The 21,304-nt window shown below is 37.7% G+C and overlaps 1 protein-coding gene across 2 annotated transcripts; it reads right to left on the minus strand.

Moving 5' to 3' along the window:
- Nucleotides 1–3,295: 3,295 nt before the first annotated feature.
- klf5.L (Kruppel-like factor 5 (intestinal) L homeolog) lies at nucleotides 3,296–20,965 on the minus strand. 2 transcript variants are annotated; one of them, XM_018247286.2, is made up of 4 exons: nucleotides 20,613–20,965; nucleotides 17,139–18,003; nucleotides 12,989–13,048; nucleotides 3,296–5,140 (listed from the first exon to the last, which is right to left on the minus strand). In XM_018247286.2, exons 1-4 carry the CDS (start codon nucleotides 20,793–20,795, stop codon nucleotides 4,962–4,964), a joined length of 1,287 nt encoding a protein of 428 aa, XP_018102775.1. In that variant the 5' UTR covers nucleotides 20,796–20,965; the 3' UTR covers nucleotides 3,296–4,961. The 2 variants fall into 2 exon arrangements, with proteins under 2 accessions (XP_018102775.1, XP_041438385.1); XM_041582451.1 differs by lacking the exon at nucleotides 20,613–20,965 and adding an exon at nucleotides 20,534–20,584.
- Between the last annotated feature and the right edge of the window lie 339 nt (nucleotides 20,966–21,304).

Genomic DNA, 21,304 nt, shown 5'->3' on the forward strand with positions numbered 1-21,304 from the left:
ATCAGAGTGTTAACTATTGCTAAACTATTTCTAGCAGATGAACACTGGAAGACATGCTACTTATATGAAGGCAATAGGAAGAATGTGGAAAACACATTTTGAAAAAAGACATGGTTTGCGGAATAACTGAAAAATAATATTTCAGTGAAGAATTGGAAACATAAATGTCCGCCATCTAAATCAACATAAATATGCTTCTGACTAAAGGCAGGTGGTTGTGATGTAAATGGAAGTAAAGAAATGTATTTACTTTTATCTTGGTCAGGGGTTTCTAAGCCATTAGAATGTTTGAGAATATAAATATTTACATTCCTGCATTTGTGTTGTAATGTCAAAAAAAAAAAAAGCGATCAGTCTCAGGATTACACTCAATCATTTCATCCATCAGAGAAGCTCTTGAGTCTGGTGCTGTGCTTCTGCCTGTTTGAGAATCACTTATCCCGGCAAAGTGACTTGTTACATATCCAGCTGATGTTAAAGACGTCTGATTTTGGTTTACTTGATGTGAGCATGTCACAGTACTCCTTCCATCTGATCAGAAAGGATTGCTATAGAGCATTCAATGGGCTGGGTGCTCTATTAAAGGGGTCCACCACCCAAAAACAGTTTTTGCATAATGAAACAAGGTGTCAGTCAGTCTAAGCAACTTTCTAGAGTACCAGAATTTTTAATGGTTTTAAAGCTATGTGTAAATGTAATTTAAAAATAGTGTTTGTGGGTGTGACTTGAAACAATTTAACAGGAATTACGTCTCCCCCAGGTCTTTTAATCTGTTTATATCTGCTGGTTTACAATATTGATTCAGTCAGAGCCAGGAGTGTTTTCAATAACAATAACATTTACAAACATTTTTAAAAATGTATAAATAGCTAAAAGTTGCATAGAATTAAATAGTCTTTCACTATGCAAAAATTATATTTGGATTGGGTGCCCTTTCAGGGTCAGTTTTCCACTATCAGATTTTGCTAAAATTATAGGGTCTTATTTATTAAACACCCAGGCTAAAGAAATGGTTGAGCTTTGCAGATTTCACCGATGCTTTATATCGTTTCCTACGACTTCAAAGTCACAAAGGGATCATTTCCAGTCCTTTTTATAAAAAGATGAGTAATAAAAAGTGGCAATTACAGAACATTTGTTTTTTAGGTGAGATCAGTGACCCCCCATATAAAAGCTGGAAAGGGGCAGAAATAAAAGGCAAAAAAAATCCAGAACTAAATGAAAAAAATAAAAAAATGAAGGCCAGTTGCAAAGTTAAGCTGGCCATAGACTCAAAGATCCGCTCTTTTGGCGACTAACGGCATGGCAATATCGGGGGTAATCTGAACGTTCGGCCGTATGGTCGAACGATCAGATTACGATACACCAAGGGGCTCAGACGGGTCAGTCGGTTTAAAATCAAACCTTCCTGATCGATATCGTGGCCAGATATCGATTGGGAAGACCCGTCGGAAACCCCCATACATGGGCAGATAAGCTGACCGATATCGGCAGCTTTATCTGTGTATGGCCATTCTGTATTTTTCTAAAAGTTAACTTAAAAGTGAACCACCACTTTAAATTTTCATTGATCTCTATTGAAAGTGTTCAGTTCTACTGCAAGCTATGCCAAAGGGGCATTTTGTTGGAAGGTGTTACACAAGTACACTTCAGGTGCACCATGATAAGAAATTCCTCTTTAATGAAATTGTCTCTTCTTAGAATAAACTGACATCTAACTGCTGTCAGGGATAGATTTGAAGATTTGCACCAAACTGCTGTAGACTCAGCAGAATAAAACTACAACATAAATATAATGCTAGAAAAATGAGTGTGAAGCATATACTGTAAGTCAGAAACAGCCAGAAAGGCCAAAGGCAGCAGAAGAAAGAGGGGCAACCACCAGTAATTTTACCCACAATTACATTTGAATGAAACATCTCCCCAATTAATCATCTTAAACAGATCTCCAACATTATGGCTGCTTTAGTACAGTCCATCCTCCTAGCCTCCACAATTGTTGTCTGTCTGAGAATTCTGTGGTATTTTAGCAATACCCTTCTTGCCTCTCTTCAACTTAGAGCTGTTGGCAATCAGCATTCTTTACTAAGCACACAAATCTTCATCAGTTTATTCATAGGTCTCTACCGAGGTCTGAAACTCTAATGATAATACACAAAGGAACTGCAAAGTCATCCAGGGCAATTTGTGGGGGTAGATGTTTTGAGGAATGCAGTGAGTAGGAGTTCTGAGAACTGGGTGTTTGTGTGCAACCTGAATAGATTTGTTTATTGTTTGTATGTCCTGGGGCATTAAACCTAAAAAGTTGGTGCCGAATTTATACTGCTATGTGTTCTGGGGGACATTAAACTTGTAGATAGGAATGTTTATATTGCTATGAGTTCTGGAGGCATTAAACTTGTAGATAGGGCTGTGTTTATATTGCTATATGTTCTGGGGACATTAAACTTCTAGATGGGGCTGTGTTTATATTGCTATGTGTTCTGGGGGCATTCAGACTTGTATATGGGGCTGTTTTTTTTATTACAGTGTGTTCTGGGGTTATTAAACATAAAGCTGGCCAGATAAAACACCTTATTGAAAGTGTATGGGGCCCTCTGAAGGGCTTCCCCAACTGATATCTGGCCAAAAAATGGTCAGGTGTCCAACGGCAGGTTGAAAAACCCCAGATTGAGGCCCATAACGGTTAGTTGATGCTGTCCTTACATGAACCTCCTGCTTTCCCCTCGTTGTGATTCGATCATTGGGCTCTAGAGTCCACGGTAGGATCAGCCTATCTACCACTCAAAGTGGGCATATCGGGGCAAGATCCTCATTTGTCAACCTCTCCAAACAAGCGGATCTGCACATGTATGGCCACCTTTATATTGTATGTCGTGGTTACATGTAGATTACTGAGTTGTATACACTTAAACAGGAAGTGAGCATTGCATTTATACTGTTGTATATTTTGTTTGTAAACATAAGTACCAATTATGTGGGGTAATATAGATACATAGCATTGTTTTATATTATATATATATATATATTATATTTGCTGCCTTGACACAGAAATAAAGGAAAAAACATGTGTCGGTCACCTTTTTGAGTGGTCAAAAAGTAGCCATAGTGTTGAAATGTCTTGCACTGCAGCTTCATATGTGTTCCCAGAGTTTACTGGTTACTTTGTACACAACATGTACACACAGGTGTTGCTTTTGTGTTGGGGCCTTGCATAGCAATTCATAGTCTTATGACAGAATTACATTTTTATCTTCTTGAAACATTTTCTTAAAACATAAAAAAGAAACAGACATTTATTTTAGGCACTTTATTTCCCTCAAAGTTATTTCAGTAAAAATATTCAGGAAATAATTTTTATGCGTGGATAATTGCAATCCTTTACACAAATTTGTTTAAAAAAAAAACAGTGAGAAAATGCACATCTTATATTTATATATATATATATATATATATATATATATATAAACGATCAAAAGCTTCTTACAAAATTATTTACATTTTGAGTTATTTACAGGTTTGAAAAGTACACAAGTACGGCATAACAATGTTAATTTATCAGAGATAAGTAAAATACCTTATCTTAAAAAAAAAATTGTGCCAGGTACCAAAAAAAAAAAAAATAGAAAATAAATAGACCATAAAACATTGTTGTATGTTAATGAATATTAAAGCCACACATTTTATAGTGTTGTTTCTTTTCAACAAACCTTCATTACAACTTTTTGTGTAGTTATGTGTTTTTACGTAGAATACAGATAAGATAGGTTATCAAAACACATGGTAACTTTTTTCAAAAGTACCGCGTCCATTAATATAGAGGAAGTACAAAATAAACTGTCAGCTACAAAATGTACTATGCATGGATCTGATTTAGGAATCAGTTAACAGTAACAAAGTCCTTCACTCTGAAGGTAGGGGATGCTCATAAAAATGTAACAAGTGCAAATTGTCTTCTAAAACACACATGAAACAAACGCACACAAAACAAAGCTCATTTTTTTTTTAGTATAAAAGGTCAGTGCAGTGGGTCGGGTGTTTTGTGGAGGAAATGCTGATGTGCTACTATAGATCATCACTACATACAGGTTTGAAATTAAGAGAAATGAATAAAATGATCCAGCAAAAGAGGGTTGCCGGTAATTGTTCCCACCGCTCAAGTAAATTTTTTGTGTAAAAGTGATTTTATTGATCATTAATCACCTCCATTGTTTTTATTTAGCTTATTTAAAAAAAGAAATAATCCATAAATACATTTTAGCTTCAGAAAAATCAGTGCATAGTCTTTTTTTAATATTAAATAAGAAGCCATTTGAATGGTTAGCCTTTTTAATAATAGCTATACGTGACCGTTGAGGTGTATCTGTTTGACTGGGAGCACTTGTTGGCTCTGATATTTACACTGGAGTTTATTATGAAGTAAAAAGACAGTGATATAATGGGCATCTAGTTTAGCGCTGCGATTGTAGTGAAATAACTTAAAAATGTAGTTGCGTTATCAAGTATTAAAGTTATTTTCCTTTTAAGCTTTACAAATATGGATTGTCCTTTGCGTGCAGTCATCTGTAACCTCCTTTCATTTACTAAACACTGTTACAATACAGACAGTGCTTTGGTCAAAACACCACTAAACAACTTATAATGACCCTGTGTGCTGAGATGTAAATACATAGTATTGTAGATTGGAAGAAAACAGAAAATATATGGTAAAGATAAAAAAAAAAAAAAAAAAAAAAAAAAAGTTATTTTTAGGAGCAATCTGATTTAAAATAGAATCTTCCCAGGTTCGTCATAAATAAAACTGCACATGAATTTTTTTGTCCCCCTTTGTACATGAAGTCCATACCAAGGCACACAACTGTCCAGTAATAACCTCATTGCTTATTATCTACAGCATCTTTCCGTTCTGAGGCAGTAATTGGAAAATTGCATAGTGAAGGAGCCTCGACGAAGAGACCAGATTAGTTCTGATGCCTTTTCATATGGAGGGCTAAGTGATCAGAGCGGGAGAAACTGCGGTTACAAACTGCGCACTGAAAGGGTTTTGCCCCTGTATGTTTCCTGTAATGACGAGTCAGTTCATCGGAGCGGGCAAATCTCCAGTCGCAGCCTTCCCAAGTACACTTGTACGGCTTCTCTCCTGCATAAAACAAGCATGGAATATCTTAGTAACAATACTAAATAACCAATACATTAACAATACTAAATAAACACTTACCACTCTTCAGACATAGGGGTCCGTTTACTAAAGTGCGTTAAAAATATTCGCACAATATATAGACAGAATTTTCGCCAAATATGTTATCGCCAGTTTACTAACCTGCGGTAAATATAAATTTGCGAATTTTCTTGCGCAAGAATAATTGTTCGCCAGTTATCGCATTTGCTGAAAATAACGCTACGTACACATTAACGCATGGTTTACTAAACAGCGAAATGTGCTAAAGACAAAATTAACGCCAGAATATTCGCAAACTTTTACCGCCACATATGAAGTGGCGTAAAAGTATTTTTTCTGCCAGAAAATTCTCAAGGGGCAGGAAATATCCCATAATAATGTTTTTTTTTTACCCATCATTCTTTGCTGACAGGAGACAGATCTGTAGCTATTGCTGACAGGATGTTTTGGCTTCTGCTTCTATCTGGTGCAACAGCAGCAGTTTCAGCTCAGAGTCGTATTATTGGCAGTGGCATCACAGTCCAAGGATTCGTCAGCCTCTACACTTTTTGGTTTCATTGGGATTGGCTACATTAAACTGTGCATTTCTATGAAGCAAAGAGATTGACTGGTATCATTTCCTATGATTCTATTGGCAGAAGAGTTTATATGATGCAGACATGTTTGATTGGTATTACTCTGGTGATGTTGTTGGACGGTATAATCATCAGTCAATAAAGTTTATAAGTTTTGAAGATGCATTTCTGGCCATAAATGTCACAGTAAAAATTGCCATAATAACCGCCATAAAACAAGACTATTTTATAGCATAAATATTCGCAAAAACGTAATTTTTCGCCAGAAAATTCGCAACTCGCTAAAATTACCGCTAACGTAAGCTGGTTCCTTAACGTAGTTACCGCAAGTGATCGCAATGACTTCTGAGCGCATCGCTGTTTAGTAAACTTAGTCGGTGCGAATATTCTGGCGTAAAAATATTCTCAGCGATAACATGCGGAAACTTAAAGTCAGATTTACCGCACTTTAGTAAACGGACCCCATAATCACACAACAAAATTATAACTGTACTGGTGCTCTCCAACCCCCCACATACAGTAAATCAAAATTAAGAACACATTTATCACCTACATTATAGAACACAATAGTCTGTGCATAGTCACTTTCTGAATGGATATTTACACTGTATCGAGAGTGACCAAGATAGAGTCAAATCCCACAATGTGAAGCAGCGGGTCCGACAACGCATTACAGCCAAATAAAGCAAAAATGACCCCGTTTATAAGTAGGATTCATCTTGCATTCATTGGATTCTAGCTTACTGTGTTTATAAAATATTAATTCTTCGCATAATTGCAATTATTTTAGAAGAGCTGCTATGATACTCCATAAATATGGATTTGGTTCTAATGGCGGGCATTTTTCAGTCTCAGTTGGTAAAGGAACACAATATACTTTTCCATTGACTGCAATACAAACTGCTTGAAAGTGGGAGTGTTCTAAAGCACATTTAAAGGGCAAAAAACACCAGTATGAGAGAGGTGGGAGTAATATTTTGGGTGCTTTTCTAACACCTGTAATTTGCTGGGGGGGGGGGTAGTCCAGTGTGCCGTCAGCCTAAGGACACAGACATGCATATAGTATATGTAAATACTCCCAGACTGGTTGTTTTATTTGCAAAATAAACAGTGCTCCTAAATTGTATTAGGCATTTAAAGGAAAACAAATTATAATTATTCAGCAAGAACATTTGCTTAAAAGCTGCTACCTTAATAGAGGCTTAATTCTAGCATAAAGGAATTGTGTGGTTTTTATGTGCAAATAAAAAAACGCTCCAGTAACCCCCTTTTTAACAGGAATACCAGTGTATGTTTTTTTCAGGCAATACTGTTGAAAGCAAACTAAATATTTCTTCCCTGCCTCTTTGTATGCCATATTGTTGGTCTCAACAGAGATTGCCTTAAGATAGGAGTTTGGGTAAACACATTTTATAAGCTGGTATTAAGAACTAAAGAGTGGGGGGGGGGGGAGCAAAACGTGCTTGTTGACAGGACACAATATTTGCTTGCCGTACAGCACAAGAGCCACACTAATTGCTATGAAAGGTTAGGATTCCCTTCCAAAAATACTTCCCCCCCCCATTTCCACCAATTATAATAAATTGTATTTAATAATAAAATGAACAGATCCCCCTGTAGCACCCAGTGGTTACTGTATATGCAAAAAGTCAGCATTTTTACTAATGAGCCTGTCTATACTGTGCATTCTAGTTACATGTGTATAATTACCGATTGGTTCATGTGTTCTATGGAAGCAATAGAAAAAATCTGAAAATAATTAATTTATACTTTTTTTTTTGATCCACCAACAGAGACCCAGTGTTGCTTTTTGTTGATGTTTTTATTTTTATTTTTAATTCGATTCAGTATTTACTCATTTATTTTGCCAAATACTTTTCTTTCTTTTTTTTCCTCTTTATTTATTGTATTTTCAAAAATAGTTATTTCTAAGTGCAAAGATTTATGTGGCATTTTACAAAATCTTAAATGCTCTTCTTCAAGGAGTCATGCCTTTTAGCTCAGTTACTGGAACATGACGACTGAATAAAAACAGCTCTCTTACTTAGAGTAAATGCACCTACTCCTCCACTTCCCCAGAACACGGCCGGGATATGTACGAATGTCAGTGCTGTTCAAACGAAACAAGTGGAGGAAACTGGTACCGACTTCCAGCCAAACAGCATGCTTTTTGTTTTTCCTTTCAAGCCAAAACTATGCATTGTACCCCTGGACAGATATAGATGTTCTGTTTACTCCTTTTCCACTCAAGTAGAACACAGAGCTTTAGAAAGCTGCCCAAGGTATATTTGTAAGATTTATAAACACTAACACTATAGGGCTGATTTACCAACAATTGAATTTCTAATTTTTCCATTAATCTCTAGAAATCTGTGGTTTTCCTATTTTTCTTAAAAGCTTTAAAAATCCAAGATTAATAAAATGTAAAAAAAACACAAAAAGGATTTGGCAGGTAAAGTTGTCAAGGTCCTATAGAAGTCAATGGGAGCTATGTGGATCCTATTGGACTGTTTTTAATCAGTTTAGACTAACAGGTTTTCGTATTTATTTTTTTTAATTCGTTTTTTTAGCGGTTTTAATATAAATAGGTATTCATAGGTAATAGGTATTCATATTTTTTTTTTCTAGATTGTTCAGCTGACACTAGCACATACAAAGGGGGTTATTTATCAAGGTCCGAATATCCGAATCTTGAATAATTTGTGGTTTTCAGAGGGAAAAAAAACCTACGAATTTTTTGCGATTTCTGATTATTTTTTTCATCCGATGGTCTAAAAACTCAGAATCCCCGGCATCTAAAAGCTCAAGGTCCTGTATATGTTAATGGGAAAGGTCTCAGTGTTTGCGCTAATGTCCGTACCGATATTCAAAGAGTTTGTGGTTTCTGCGCAAAAAAAACTCTGAAAACTATGACTTGTTCATAGTTTTCTTGCGCAGAAACCACAAACAATTCGGAGAAAGCTCAGACGTTTGCCCGACCCTATTTTTTCTGGCTTTTTTCCTCATTAATAAGGTCTGTTCGGGCAATCGGAGTTGCTCGGATTTCTAACTTAGAAATACTCAGATATATTCGGACCTTGATAAATAACCCCCAAAGTGTATAATCTGAATGAAACAAAAACTCAGAAGGCAAACCATGTTTGTTTTATTAAATGACTTCAGCATAGAATTATTATTCCATTATCTTTAATGAGAATTTGTTATACAGGAATGGGACCTGTTTTCCAGAATGCTCAGGACCTGTGGTTTTCTGGAAAAGGGATCTTACTGTAATTTGGATTGCCCTACATTAAAAGTCTACAAAAAATATTTTAAAACATAAAATAAACCAAATAGGATTGTTTTCCCTTCAATAATGATTAACTATATTTGGATCACTTACAAGGTACTGTTTTATTATTTCAGAGAAAAGGAAATCCTTTTTAAACATTTGGATTGGGGAAATGGGACGTTTGCACACCATATGCTGGTCACTTGAGATTCAAGCATTAGTCCTCATTAATAATATATTAATCAAAATAAATTCAGCCTAATCTGTAAACAGAAAAACATGGGAGCACAGTCTTCTGAGTTTTTTTGGGAGCTGACAAAATAAAAATGTTGTAGCATTTATGTATCACGAAAAAAAAAAAAAAGTTTGCCCAACTGAAGACCACACTGCTCTCAGAGCAGAAAATCTTTCAGCCCCAGTCTGAGAATTAAGAGCCTGCCTGTGTTTATTCTGAAACAAAATCAATTAGAAGGCATTTAGACTAAGTGAATGGATCAACAGGGCTGGATAAATAATATGAAAGGACTGAGTGATTTTGATACAAAAGAAATTCTAAAAGTGTTTTGACTTCTTACGGCAGACAAACTCTGCTGCAGGCCTTTTATTTTATGAAAATGACAGATTGTAAAGGGAGGTTATCATTCACAGGTGATTTAAAGCCATTGTCAAGAAAGGAAGATTAGGAAGAAAATGCAGTTTGTATAGTCAGCGATTACTAAAGAACGAGTTTGGCAAGATAAACAGGACTGCAGAATACCCCCAAGGCCATTTAAGGAATATAAAAACAAAGCTTTGTTAAATTGTATTGCATGGTACTATCCTATTAATTTAGGCTTTACTTTGAAGATAACTTTAATAATGGTGTTTAAAAGATTAAAAAAAAAAAAAAAAAAAAAAAGCTGAGCACAAAGATAATGGAATTGCTTGGAGCTCAGAATTAAATCATTGATTTGTAACACCCTTGTGGAAACCAGAGGACCAAACTGAAACGCATGAGTGTTCTGAAAGTATTATGCACAGCTCAAACATCCCTTGATTAACGAAACCCAAACTTGTTAAAGTTAATTAGAGGAGACGTTAGGAAGCATACAAGTTCCATAAATAATTCAGTAATGAGTGGATATCAGTTGCTTTTTTCACAGTTTAGCTCAGCAGGAAGAAGTCATGCACAAATAGAGGCAGTTAATGGTTTAGCACATCAATAAATATAGATAGATAGATATATATATATATATATATAGTGCTCTAACTTTTATTGATATAAATATCTGTATGAACCTTTTAAAGTAGCAACCAGGTTTTATGGTTGGTGCTTTTAGTACATTTGTGGGTGTATTAGGAATAGGCAAAATGAGCGTACAGTTGTTAAAAAACAAGAAACACAACTGCCCCTAGTCGAGCAGACACACGGAGCTGGGGTGGTTCTTCTGGATACTTGGCAAATGCTGGCTCTTTGAATTACAGATTTTATTTCATGTGTTTATTTTTGCTCAATACCTGGATTCCATTGGCACACTGCAAACATGCACCAGTTGTGTCAACTAAATAAGAAACTCTTTTTCTAAATGTGAAAAGATATTTGCTAATCCACTTGATTAGCCATGATCACTGCTGAGCCAAGCTTAACAGATAAAGGAATGACTCAATATCTGGGACACTGTATAGAAACACGTTTAAAATGGGATTATGAACAGCCAGATTGATAGGACAGTTTTGTTTAGCCTGGTAACAGACAGCAAAACAGACCTTTGTTCCACTGCTTTTATATTTTTACAGTGGCTGTTAAGAGATAACTGCTTCATTTATCAAAGCTAGGATTTCCATAGAAACATTCAGCTCTCCAATATTTTCTTTACACAAAAACAATCAATTCAAATTGCTTAAAATGGAGCTGGCTTCCTTAGTGATAGTTGAAACAGTTGGCCAAAGGGATAATGGCTATCAGTTCCCAGAGCCAAGTCGAACAAGAAATGTATTATTCTAAAACCAAGTTCATATGGCCAAATAAAGCCAATGGTGTCTTATTTAGATTTTTTAGTAGATAAAAATGTACTAAGCCAACAGGGGCATGTTAACAATAAAAAATGCAATGCATAAATGCTGAAGAGGTAAAAAGGAGTCCTTTAGGAAACATTCAGGAACTGCACTTTCAAGAGAGTGTTAAGAAATCTCAATTGTATCAACGGCAGCAGTCCTTGCTGCTTGAGGTCTCTTCCACAATTTATATGCCAATGCAGAATACAAAGTTGTATGAGATGGCTCACAGGACATCATGAAGTCACATCATGAATGCATATTCTGAAAGAGTACCATACTGTCAAAATTCATATTCTAGATGTCATTTTGAGCCCCCCTGTAGGTCTTGCATCCAAATTTAAATTCGATTGATCCTACCAAACGTGCTAGAAGCTTTAGACATGCTAGTGTAAAGCTGGCCATAGACGCAGAGACAGTCATAGGAAACAAAGGTTTGTGTGATTTTCAGACCGTATGTGGATCGTCCCAACTTTTTTCGTACCATGGTGATCGATCGATTGTTTAGTCGATCTGACAGGTTAGAAGATTTCTGTTGGCTAACAATATCTCTGCTATATTTCCTATCTGACAATATCAATGGGTGGTCACTACTAATTGTCTGACATAACTTTCATATGATTGTCGTCTGTCAATTTATGGCCAGAACATAGACGGATATGTTGTTTTTATTACTTATTTAATCTGAATGGTTAGTTGTAGGTCGATTCATTGGAACAAACGATCGTTCGTTGTACGTGGGAATAAAATCTGTACCTCTATGGCCAGCTTAAGAGGAACAATTGCTAGGCTTAGCACAAGCCATAAGGGTAAGACTAATATAGTTAATTGAACAAAATTTGCTGGTTCTTCAGAGCGACTACTTGGAATATGGGAAGAACAACAGCCCTAATTTTAGCTTTTTGCTTTCAATCTATCAGTCCATTCTCAATTATAATGAGACGGATATCCTGAAAGTCTTCTGCCAACCTTCTTTCAACCTCTTTTCAAAACAAAATCAAGTAAGCTTCTTCCTTTCCTTGTTCAATGTTCTATCCCTCCATCCTTGAGGTCTCATACACTACAAACTTCTGAATTATACAGACTCAATATCACCAAATTATGTGATATAGCTCTGGTTGCCCAGGGCAAGCTATTACTAGATACAATTCTGATGCGAGTCAGCCAAATCAGAGTAGAATGTGTGAAGATTAAAATATATTTCCAGTACTGATAGGGTTCGAAATTCTCACAAAAGAAGACAGAGTTCAGTCTGCAGACCGAAAAGTCGTATTCAGAAAAAAGCAGGTAATGCAATAGCTGTTTAGCAGAAACAATGGATGGATAAAGCCATCAACCCATGTTTAATGCATCAGTGCATAGTAAACACATCATTTTTAAAAAAATAAATAAAAATCATGGTCAAATATGTGAAATGTAACAGTCATATAGAACCAGTTATAATCACTTTTGTGGCCAGATTACAATGAATAGCATGTGTTGCGCTGATTTCTGTTGAAGTTTACAGTCTACTTTGAAAAAGTCAAAAGGCAAATTAAATAAAGTTATGAACATAAGGCAAATTAAATAAAGTTATGAACATTAGGTGGCAAAGAAAAAAGGTTTTGCACTGCAAGGCTGGGCTAAAGTGAAATGGCTCTTTGTAGCTTGCCAAAATGTTACGGCATTATCTAGCACTTGTATTGCTGGTGAAGGGTCTTACGTCTGACTGAAAAATAATACAAGATAAATCGACCTCAATGCTGCCTGCTTATGGGTAATGAAAAAGAGCCGGGTGATTTAATTTAACTGTCACAGGGAACAAAGCATCTGACAAAATTAGCCATGAATGAGAGGTTTTTAGATTGAAAAACATACCAACTTCAAAAAGAGAAGACTTCTATTGATAATATTTACACAGCCATTAAATTGAACAAGAAATGCACATACCAGTATGTGTTCTCAGGTGAGCTTTTAAATGGGATGACTTTGTATACACCTTTGTGCACCCTGCAATAGAAGAGTAGAAAAGCATGGTGGTTACCATTGTCTATTAACATTTTAAAAAGCAACAACCCAGAGAACATCCCTAGCCCTCTGTCTATCATTAAGGCGTTTCATGTACTCTTTTGCAGGATACTGGCAGCCATGATGCCAAAAAAGCATCTCCTGCATTTTTAAGACAATATTTAACATTCTGATTTCAAGTATTAACAGCCCAGAAATGGAGCAAAATACTTCCATTGCCCCCCACCCCAAATTCACTGCCTGCAAGACTTGGCACAATCATATTCCAAGCACAGTGACCTAAAAAGAAATTGCACTAGTGCTTATATGCAACTTTCTATGGGGGCAAGTTTTCACCATGGCCAACAAAATGATTGCAATCTCTCCATGTGTCATAGCCCCTACAGTAGCAAAATGCAAAACATTTGAATTGCTTGTGGGTTTTCTGTGTAAAGAAAAGTTATCTTATAGTTGCAACAGGTGTAGTTTTTCAAATGCCAGTGCAAGTATATTTATTCCTATTGAGCGGACTTATTTATCGAAGTTATTCCGAGCTTTAGATATCCATCTGCATTCTTGCATTCTAAAAATACCTAGGGAGATTCCAGAATTATAAGTACAGCGCAGTTTATTATTACTTTGGCATTTGCTGTTGCTAACATGAAAGTGACACATTTGCTTCTGTGCATAGCTTGAACCTTTTACTGCTTTTTTTCTTTTTCTTTTTGCTCCCAATGATTAACTTTTGCATTAAAAGGCTGCGCAAACTCAAGAACAATAAGGGCAGGGATTTTCGGGAGTTACTGAGAACACCTTTCTTTTTCTTTCCATTTTTACTTTCTTTGTATATAATGAATGGAATGTAAATGGTGATGGCTGTAAAAGGGTGCAAATAAATAACGACTGACCGAGACTGTTCATAATTTGCTTCACTATGCTAAATTCAGCACCATGCTGGTGACCCTCAGAGGATGGAAACCAGGAATGATCTGAGTTGTTCCTGACCTGCTCTTTTCAGACTGACCACCGACATGATGGAGAAGAATTAAAAATATGTAGCATTCACTAGAAATGTGTATTACTGTATATGTCTCAGGAAGCATACACCTAGGGGCACATTTACAAAGGGTCGAAGTGAATATTCGAATTGAAAACCTTGAATTTCGAAGTAATTTTTGGGTACTTCGACCATCGAATAGGCCAAATTCGACTTCGATTTGAAGTGGAAATGCTTCGACTATTCGATAATCGAAGTACCGTCTCTTTATAAAACTTAGACACTTCGCCACCTCAAACCTGCCGAATTGCTATATTAGCCTAGGGGAACCTCCTAGCCAACATTTGGCTAAGTTTCTAGAAGTCGAAGTGAAATCGTATGATCGTACGATTAAATCATTCAATTCGAAGTACGATCGTATTACAATTTTAGTACGATCATACGATCTTAAAAATCCTTCAAATTCGAATGTCTGACTAGCCTATTCGATTCAAAATTCAAAGTTTTTGGCACTTCAAAATTTGACCCTTGATAAATCTGCCCCCAAAAGTCAGTGTCCATTTATAGAAAAACCCCTATACCAACGCCATTTATCCTAATGTGCACATACAGGTATGGGATCCATTATCCAGAAAGGTTATCTCCCATAGACTCCATTTTATCCAAATATTCCAAATTATTATTTATTTATTTTTTTTGAATGATTTCCTTTTTCGCTGTAATAATAAAACAGTACCTTGTACTTGTTCCCAACTAATATATAATGAATCCTTATTGGAGGCAACCCCAGTCTATTGCCTTTATTTAATGTTTACATGATTTTCTAGTAGACTTTAAGGTGTGAAAATCCAAATTACAGAGATACATTATCAGAAAAAAACCCAGGTCCTGAGCATTCTGGATAACAGGTCCCATCCCTGTACTTTAACTCCATATAAAAAGGTCTCCCATATTATACATTGCTTTCAAATGTGAAATTAATTTGTTAACAGTAATTCTTAGTCAATAAATAGTGATTTCTTCTCAAATATGCTATGAACTTGCTCCAGTTTAAAACAAGTCTTGCAAATAACCCTGGTTTGATTGTCATTTATAGAACAATATTTATCTAGAACCATCGATTATGGGAGTGGAAGTGGCATCTCCTTTGCTCACTCTGCACAGTGTGCACTGTAAAAGAACTGAGGCCCAAACTAAAGAATGCAAATTGTGGATTTAAAGACATGGGTTAAAAATTAACATCAAATAGCAGGATGCTTATAAAAATATTGTTATTCCTATTAAATCATCGAACTGCTCTAAATTCAACAAGGCCAGAGGTAACCTGACGTGATGATGACGTACATACACTTATGGGGCCCTGTAAATCTAACATATTTGACCGCAATCTCTTAAATAAGCATTGTTAGAGTAAATTTTGCCTGTAGTAACATATAACCCAGATACTTGCTCATGTCTATTTACCGATTTCACATTCATGTTTATACTGTGAGGCATCACTCTCGTTAAAAAACTGGTCAATGCCTGATGTCTCTCCTGTACTTTTTTGAATCTGGCATTGCAGAAGATACTCTGAATTCTACCATGCCCTTACACAAACCTTACACAATCCTGTAGCAGAGCAAGTGATAACTGCATTGAATGTTTATTAATGTACAGGAAATTCCATCTCTGCAGTTTTTATGCAAAATCCCAACAATTCTCCAGTCTCACAAAATGTGACAAATTATAATCACTAGGGGTACCAGCACGTTAAAAATTCAAAAATCAGACAAGGAATGTACTGTGTAAACAATATATATCCAGCTATCTAATGAAGTATAATTAAATATACAACCTACTATTAAAGGTGAACTAAAATCTTATTTTAGTATGATGTAGAGAGTGATATTCTGAGACAATTTGCATTTGGTTTTAATTTTTTCTTTTTAAGTTATTTAGCATCCTTTTCCATTTCAATAGTTGCTAGGGTCCTAGGATGCTTTATTGAATAAGAGACTGGAATATGAATAGGAGAGGGCCTGATTAGAAAGATGAATAATTAAAAAGTTGCAATGACTATCCATTTGTAGCCTTACAGAGCATTTGTTTTAGATGGGGTTAGTGACCTCCATTTAAAAGCTGAAAGAATCAAAAGAAGGCAAAAGAATTAAAAGTAGTTCCATCCTGTGCAGGCACAAGTCACATGACTGGGGGCAGCTGGGAAACTGACAATATGTTTAGCCCCATTTCAGATTTCAAAATTGAATACATAAAAAATCTGTCTGCTCTTTTGAGAATTGGATTTCAGTGCAGAATTCTGCTGGAGTGGCACTTTTAACTGATGCGTTTTGAAAAAAAAAACATGTTTTCCCATGACAGTAGCCCTTAAAGCTTTAGTTTTCCTTTAAAGGAGAAGGAAAGTCTGTTTGCACATGGAGGTGCCAAATGTTAGGCTCCTATCATCAGAAAACTGCACCGGCCCGGGGTTATACCAGTGAGCACCACGGAGAGATCTTCTTTCACCTTCCTCTTTCTTTGTGACGTTGCGCAGGCGCAGTAGAATGAAAAGCCGAACTTTAACTAAAAAGTCGGCTATTTAGTTCTACTGCACATGCGTTTGCCCGGGGAAATTTGAAGAAAGAAGAAGCCAGAAGAAGATCTCTCCGTGGTGCTTGCTAGAAAACCCCGGGCCGGTGCAGTTTTCTGCCGATAGGAGCACAGGCCCAGGGTTTCAAGTAAGTCAATACCATCACTTGGGGGAGCCTAACATTTGGCACCCCGAAATGCAAACAGAATTGAAGGGGTTGTTCACCTTTAAAATTAACGGTTAGTATGATGTAGAGAGTGATATTCTGACATAATTTGCAATTGCTTTTCATTTTTTATTATTTGTGGTTTTTTATTTATTTAGCTTTTTATTCAGCTCTCCAATTAACATTTGAAAGCTGGAAAGTCAGAAGAAGGCAAGTAATTAAAAAACAATTGAAGAGTTGCTTAGAATGAGCCATTCTAGAACATACTAAAAGTTCACTTAAAGGTGAACCACCCCTTTAACTTAAGTAAATACACCTTTACTTTGAATAAATCAGTGTGCAATAACATGTTGCTTCTTACCAGGGTAGTCACAATAATGAATGCGCCTTTTCTCCAGATCAGGGTTGTTTCTGCGGTTGTATCGTACAGACTGAATCGGGGCCGTTATTTGCACCTGCGCAGGTAAGGCTGGATTGTGAATTGCCATCTTGGAGGCTATTGTGGCAGCATAAGATGGTGGAGGGTTGAAACTGTGGAGAAGCTCTGCTTGCCTATCTGGGCTGCCAGGCTCAGAGCTCGGGGGAGAAGGTGGGAAGTAGGTTCCTTCATGCTGGTGCAGAAATTGGCTAGGCATGCCATATGAGCACTGGGGGATGCTCTGGAATTGTTTCATTGCAGTCTGTGGTACTGGAGAAGAAAGCGAGTTAAAGCCAGACATTTCTGTGGCCATGGAAGCACTATTAAGAGTGTCCATCACTGAGGGCTGGTTTGTGGAGTTAGACATATCAATATCTGGTGAACTTAAAAGCTGGTACAACTGGCCTTGCTGAGAATTGACAGAAAGGGGAATCTCTGGTGAAGGGAGCTCTTGTTTGATGTAAATGTTATTAACATCAGCGTTTTGGTGGGAACTGAAGATGCTGGTAAATTCAGGAAGACTCTGTGTGGGTTCAGCATCGCTTGTGTGGCTAAATACTGAAGTGGGCTCTGTCTTGATATGGGTTACAGGTGGCCTCTGGCTCTTGTACAGGCTTGTTCTTAAGTGAGTGATATCAGGAAGGAAGACATTCATGTTTATACTGTAAGGCAGTCCATCACTCTCGTTAAAAAACTGGTCAATGCCTGATGCACTGTCTCTCCTGTACTTTTTTGAATCTGGCATGATGTTTAGTTGAGGAGGAGGATGATGATGAGGTGAAAGATATTTCTCCATTTCACATCTAGTCTGCAAGATAAAACAAAAGAGAAAAAAAAATGTTACTCCTGAATTATAACATATTCATATACAGGTATGGGATCCGTTATCCGGAAACCAATTATCCAGAAAGTTCCAAATTATGGAAAGGCCGCCTCCCATGGACTCTATTACAAACAAATAATTCAAATCTTAAAAAACAATTTCCCTTTTCTCTGTAATAATAAAACAGTACCTTGTACTTGATCCTAACTAAGTTATAATTAATCCTTATTGGAAGCAGAACCGGCCTATTGGGTTTATTTAATGTTTACATGATTTTGTAGTAGACTAAAAGTTATGAAGATCCAAATTATGGAAAGATCCGTTATCTGGAAATCCCCAGGTCCCAAGCATTCTGTACAACAGGTCCCATACCTGTATACCATATTGTACCACCTGCTGATGGTAACCTAAAGCAAAAACATATTTATAACCAAAACAGTGTTACAGTATCATAAAAATGATTGCACTGAGTGGATTCCCAGCATTAGAGCTGAGGCCAGCTTGATCCCTTTCTCCCACATACTGATACACACAGAACATTCCAAAGCAGCTAGAAAATGTTAGATAATATTCTGCATGGTGTCTCAGCACAATACAGGGAGTCCTCGAGTTACATACACCCGACTTACATACAACTCACACTTACATACAGAGGCTATTACAGTAATGTACTGTGGTTTGCTTGGCCTTTATTAGCATTTCACTTTAATAAACCAATCCTCTCTGGCATGTGTTCTCTACTGAAAGAGCACAGAAAGGTGAAAATAAATACTATGTTGAGACAAACATCTGTCTTTTAATAAGTAAATGTATATGTTTCAACTTACATACAAATTCAACTTAAGAACAAACCTACAGACCCTATCTCGTACTGTATAGAAAAACACAAGTTTCTGTACTTTCAAAAGTGAAACAAATAGTGGCTGGTACAGTAAAAGAGAAACTACAGAATTCCCATTGCTATGTGCTTAGAAGGGGTGCATTGGAGTCTGTGGGTGGCTGCAGGATGATAGCTTAAATGTACAGTCATCAGCCAAGCATTTATCGTGTGCTGCTCAATAGACAAATGCTACATTCCCCCTTGCACTGCAAAAACTCCTTGTCATTTCTAATCCCATCAGCATTCCCCAAAATGAATCAGCTGACAAATGGAAAACTAGTGTGATAACTCACTTCACATCAACTTCAGAAACGAAGGAGAAGCCACTTGCTAAGTAAATACATACCCACAAAAGCCTCGGCCAATCTGTTATTGCTTTCTCTTATAGAACCAGCGCCTGCAGCTATCTAACATACGGGTAAGGATATGTCGTTCTTTATTATCACTTACACAACTTGCTGCAGTGCAACATAGTGCCTGATACTGACTAACCTGCACCTCTGTAGCGGCTTCAGAGCTGCAACCCTCTCTGCTATTTAATACGGTAGTTCAGCAAAGGAGCACAATGCATTCAATGGGAAGCGCAAAGCAGACTTAAGAGGAATCATAATGTAAAAATCAACATCAAATACAGAATTAACAAGACCGCTTATCTCATCCTGGGATATTAAAACTGCTGTTTAAAAACAGCTGGAGGGAAGCAGATTAATCATGCCCGATTATTGTGACTATAAAGTATGGAATTGTTCAGTTCAACTTGTGGCTAGGTCCCTTCTGATTATAGCTCAACCAACTGTTTGCTTCAGATCTATTCCCTGTATGTGAGTGTGTGTATGCGTGAGTGTGTGTATGTGTGTGCGAGTATGTATCTATGTGAGTGTATGTGGGTTGCACTATTACTATTATTGTGGGCATCACTATGTACTTCCTGACATACCACTAATAACGCCCTCACTAGCCCTTATTGCTACACAGTATATTATAGGACATTTTTGTACATTACTAGCTGTTAGTAAATAAAACGGTCTGTAACATTAGTTATTGATATATACTCCCCATACGCATTTATTCCAGCATATTTTTTTTTTTTTACATATCTAGAAAACGTATAGGTAAAAGACATAAAAACAGAAAAGGATATGATTTTGGTTGTATACAGCATCACAGTATGGGTATATATAGGGCAGGTTGGGGTAGGTTTGAACAGAGCACGTTGTGATTAAAGGCACAGGTGCAGAGTAAGTAAACTGCCACTGGGTTTGGGCAGGGGCAGCTGCCAGTTATAATACAGCAAAACACAGTGGTAAATACAAGTTTGACAAAGAGCAGGGGGCAGTGGCAGTGACACGAGCTGAATTAAGCAGGCCCCTCATCTGTTTCACTAGAAGTGCCAACAAAACGTATATCACTGGCCCCAGTTCACTTCTCCGCACACACAGGGGCTGCTATAGGGATTGCTGGGGCTCCTCTCCGCACACACCTGATGCTCCGCGGGTCCCTAATGTAACTGCCCCCCACCCAGACCAAGGATTAGTCAGCTGCACCTGCTGTGGAGTGAGAAGCTAAAGCAATGAGCTGGGGTCTCTCTCTCTGGCTGATCTCAGCACTGAGCCCCAAGCAGCTACCTGATACTACCTGTGTCAGCCTGTGCCCCTGCAATACCCGGGCCATTGCTTCCAGTGCCACTCACAGCGCCATCCCAACTGCGCCTCACCTGCACCATATCATCGGGCATCATGCGGCCGCTCTTCATGTCTTCTGCAAACAGCGACCCTCCTGTGATGGGCTCCCCTCGTACATGCGACTGCTGCTGGCCCAGGACAGGCTTCAGTTGGGCAAAGACCGGCTCGTCCAAGCGCTGTAGCCTGGCACTCATGCTCAGCACCGTGGCAGCCATGTACAGCGGGCACACTCCGGAGTCGGCTCTCTGCGGAACTTTACAACGAGACACGGAACTCGCACTCGTTACGACACTACTCAAGCGCAACACTGCACGCTCCTTCTACACTGACCGCTCCTTTTAGCACGGCGCTGCCCTGTTCGCACGCACAACATTCTACCTGTTGCAGGGTGGATCCCGCTTTATTCCGGGGCAGGTCGCTAGGGGTTGTCTGAAGCAAGACACAACCAATGAGAGGCGCGCGTGGGTGACTGTGGGCGGGGCGTTGCTGTCAGACGCCGCCCACAACTGGCGCCGCGTGAAGGCAGTACTATCACTTACTTTCCCGGGTAATTGTTTAGCCGCGGCCCCTGCTGTGCTTATTGTACATTATAAGCCCCTTGCGGTGCAAAGTAAAGTGCATGTCACTGGGTTATTGAGGTCGGTGAACGTAGCTCTCAGCGCTAAACGCTATGTATTAGTGTCGATAAGTGAGTGGCTGGTGCGCGGAGCCGAGCTACAAACCC

The sequence above is a fragment of the Xenopus laevis genome, chromosome 2L, assembly GCF_017654675.1.
Source record: "Xenopus laevis strain J_2021 chromosome 2L, Xenopus_laevis_v10.1, whole genome shotgun sequence".
Lineage (NCBI taxonomy): Eukaryota > Metazoa > Chordata > Amphibia > Anura > Pipidae > Xenopus > Xenopus laevis.

Coding starts and splice junctions, on each gene's coding strand:
- klf5.L (XM_018247286.2), bottom strand. CDS start 20,795: ATGGCTGCCACGGTGCTGAGCATGAGTGCCAGGCTACAGCGCTTGGAC. Junction 13,049..17,138: donor TCATTATTGTGACTACCCTG/GTAAGAAGCAAC, acceptor CTTCTATTGCAG/GGTGCACAAAGGTGTATACA. Junction 5,141..12,988: donor TCACCTGAGAACACATACTG/GTATGTGCATTT, acceptor TGTTTTATGCAG/GAGAGAAGCCGTACAAGTGT.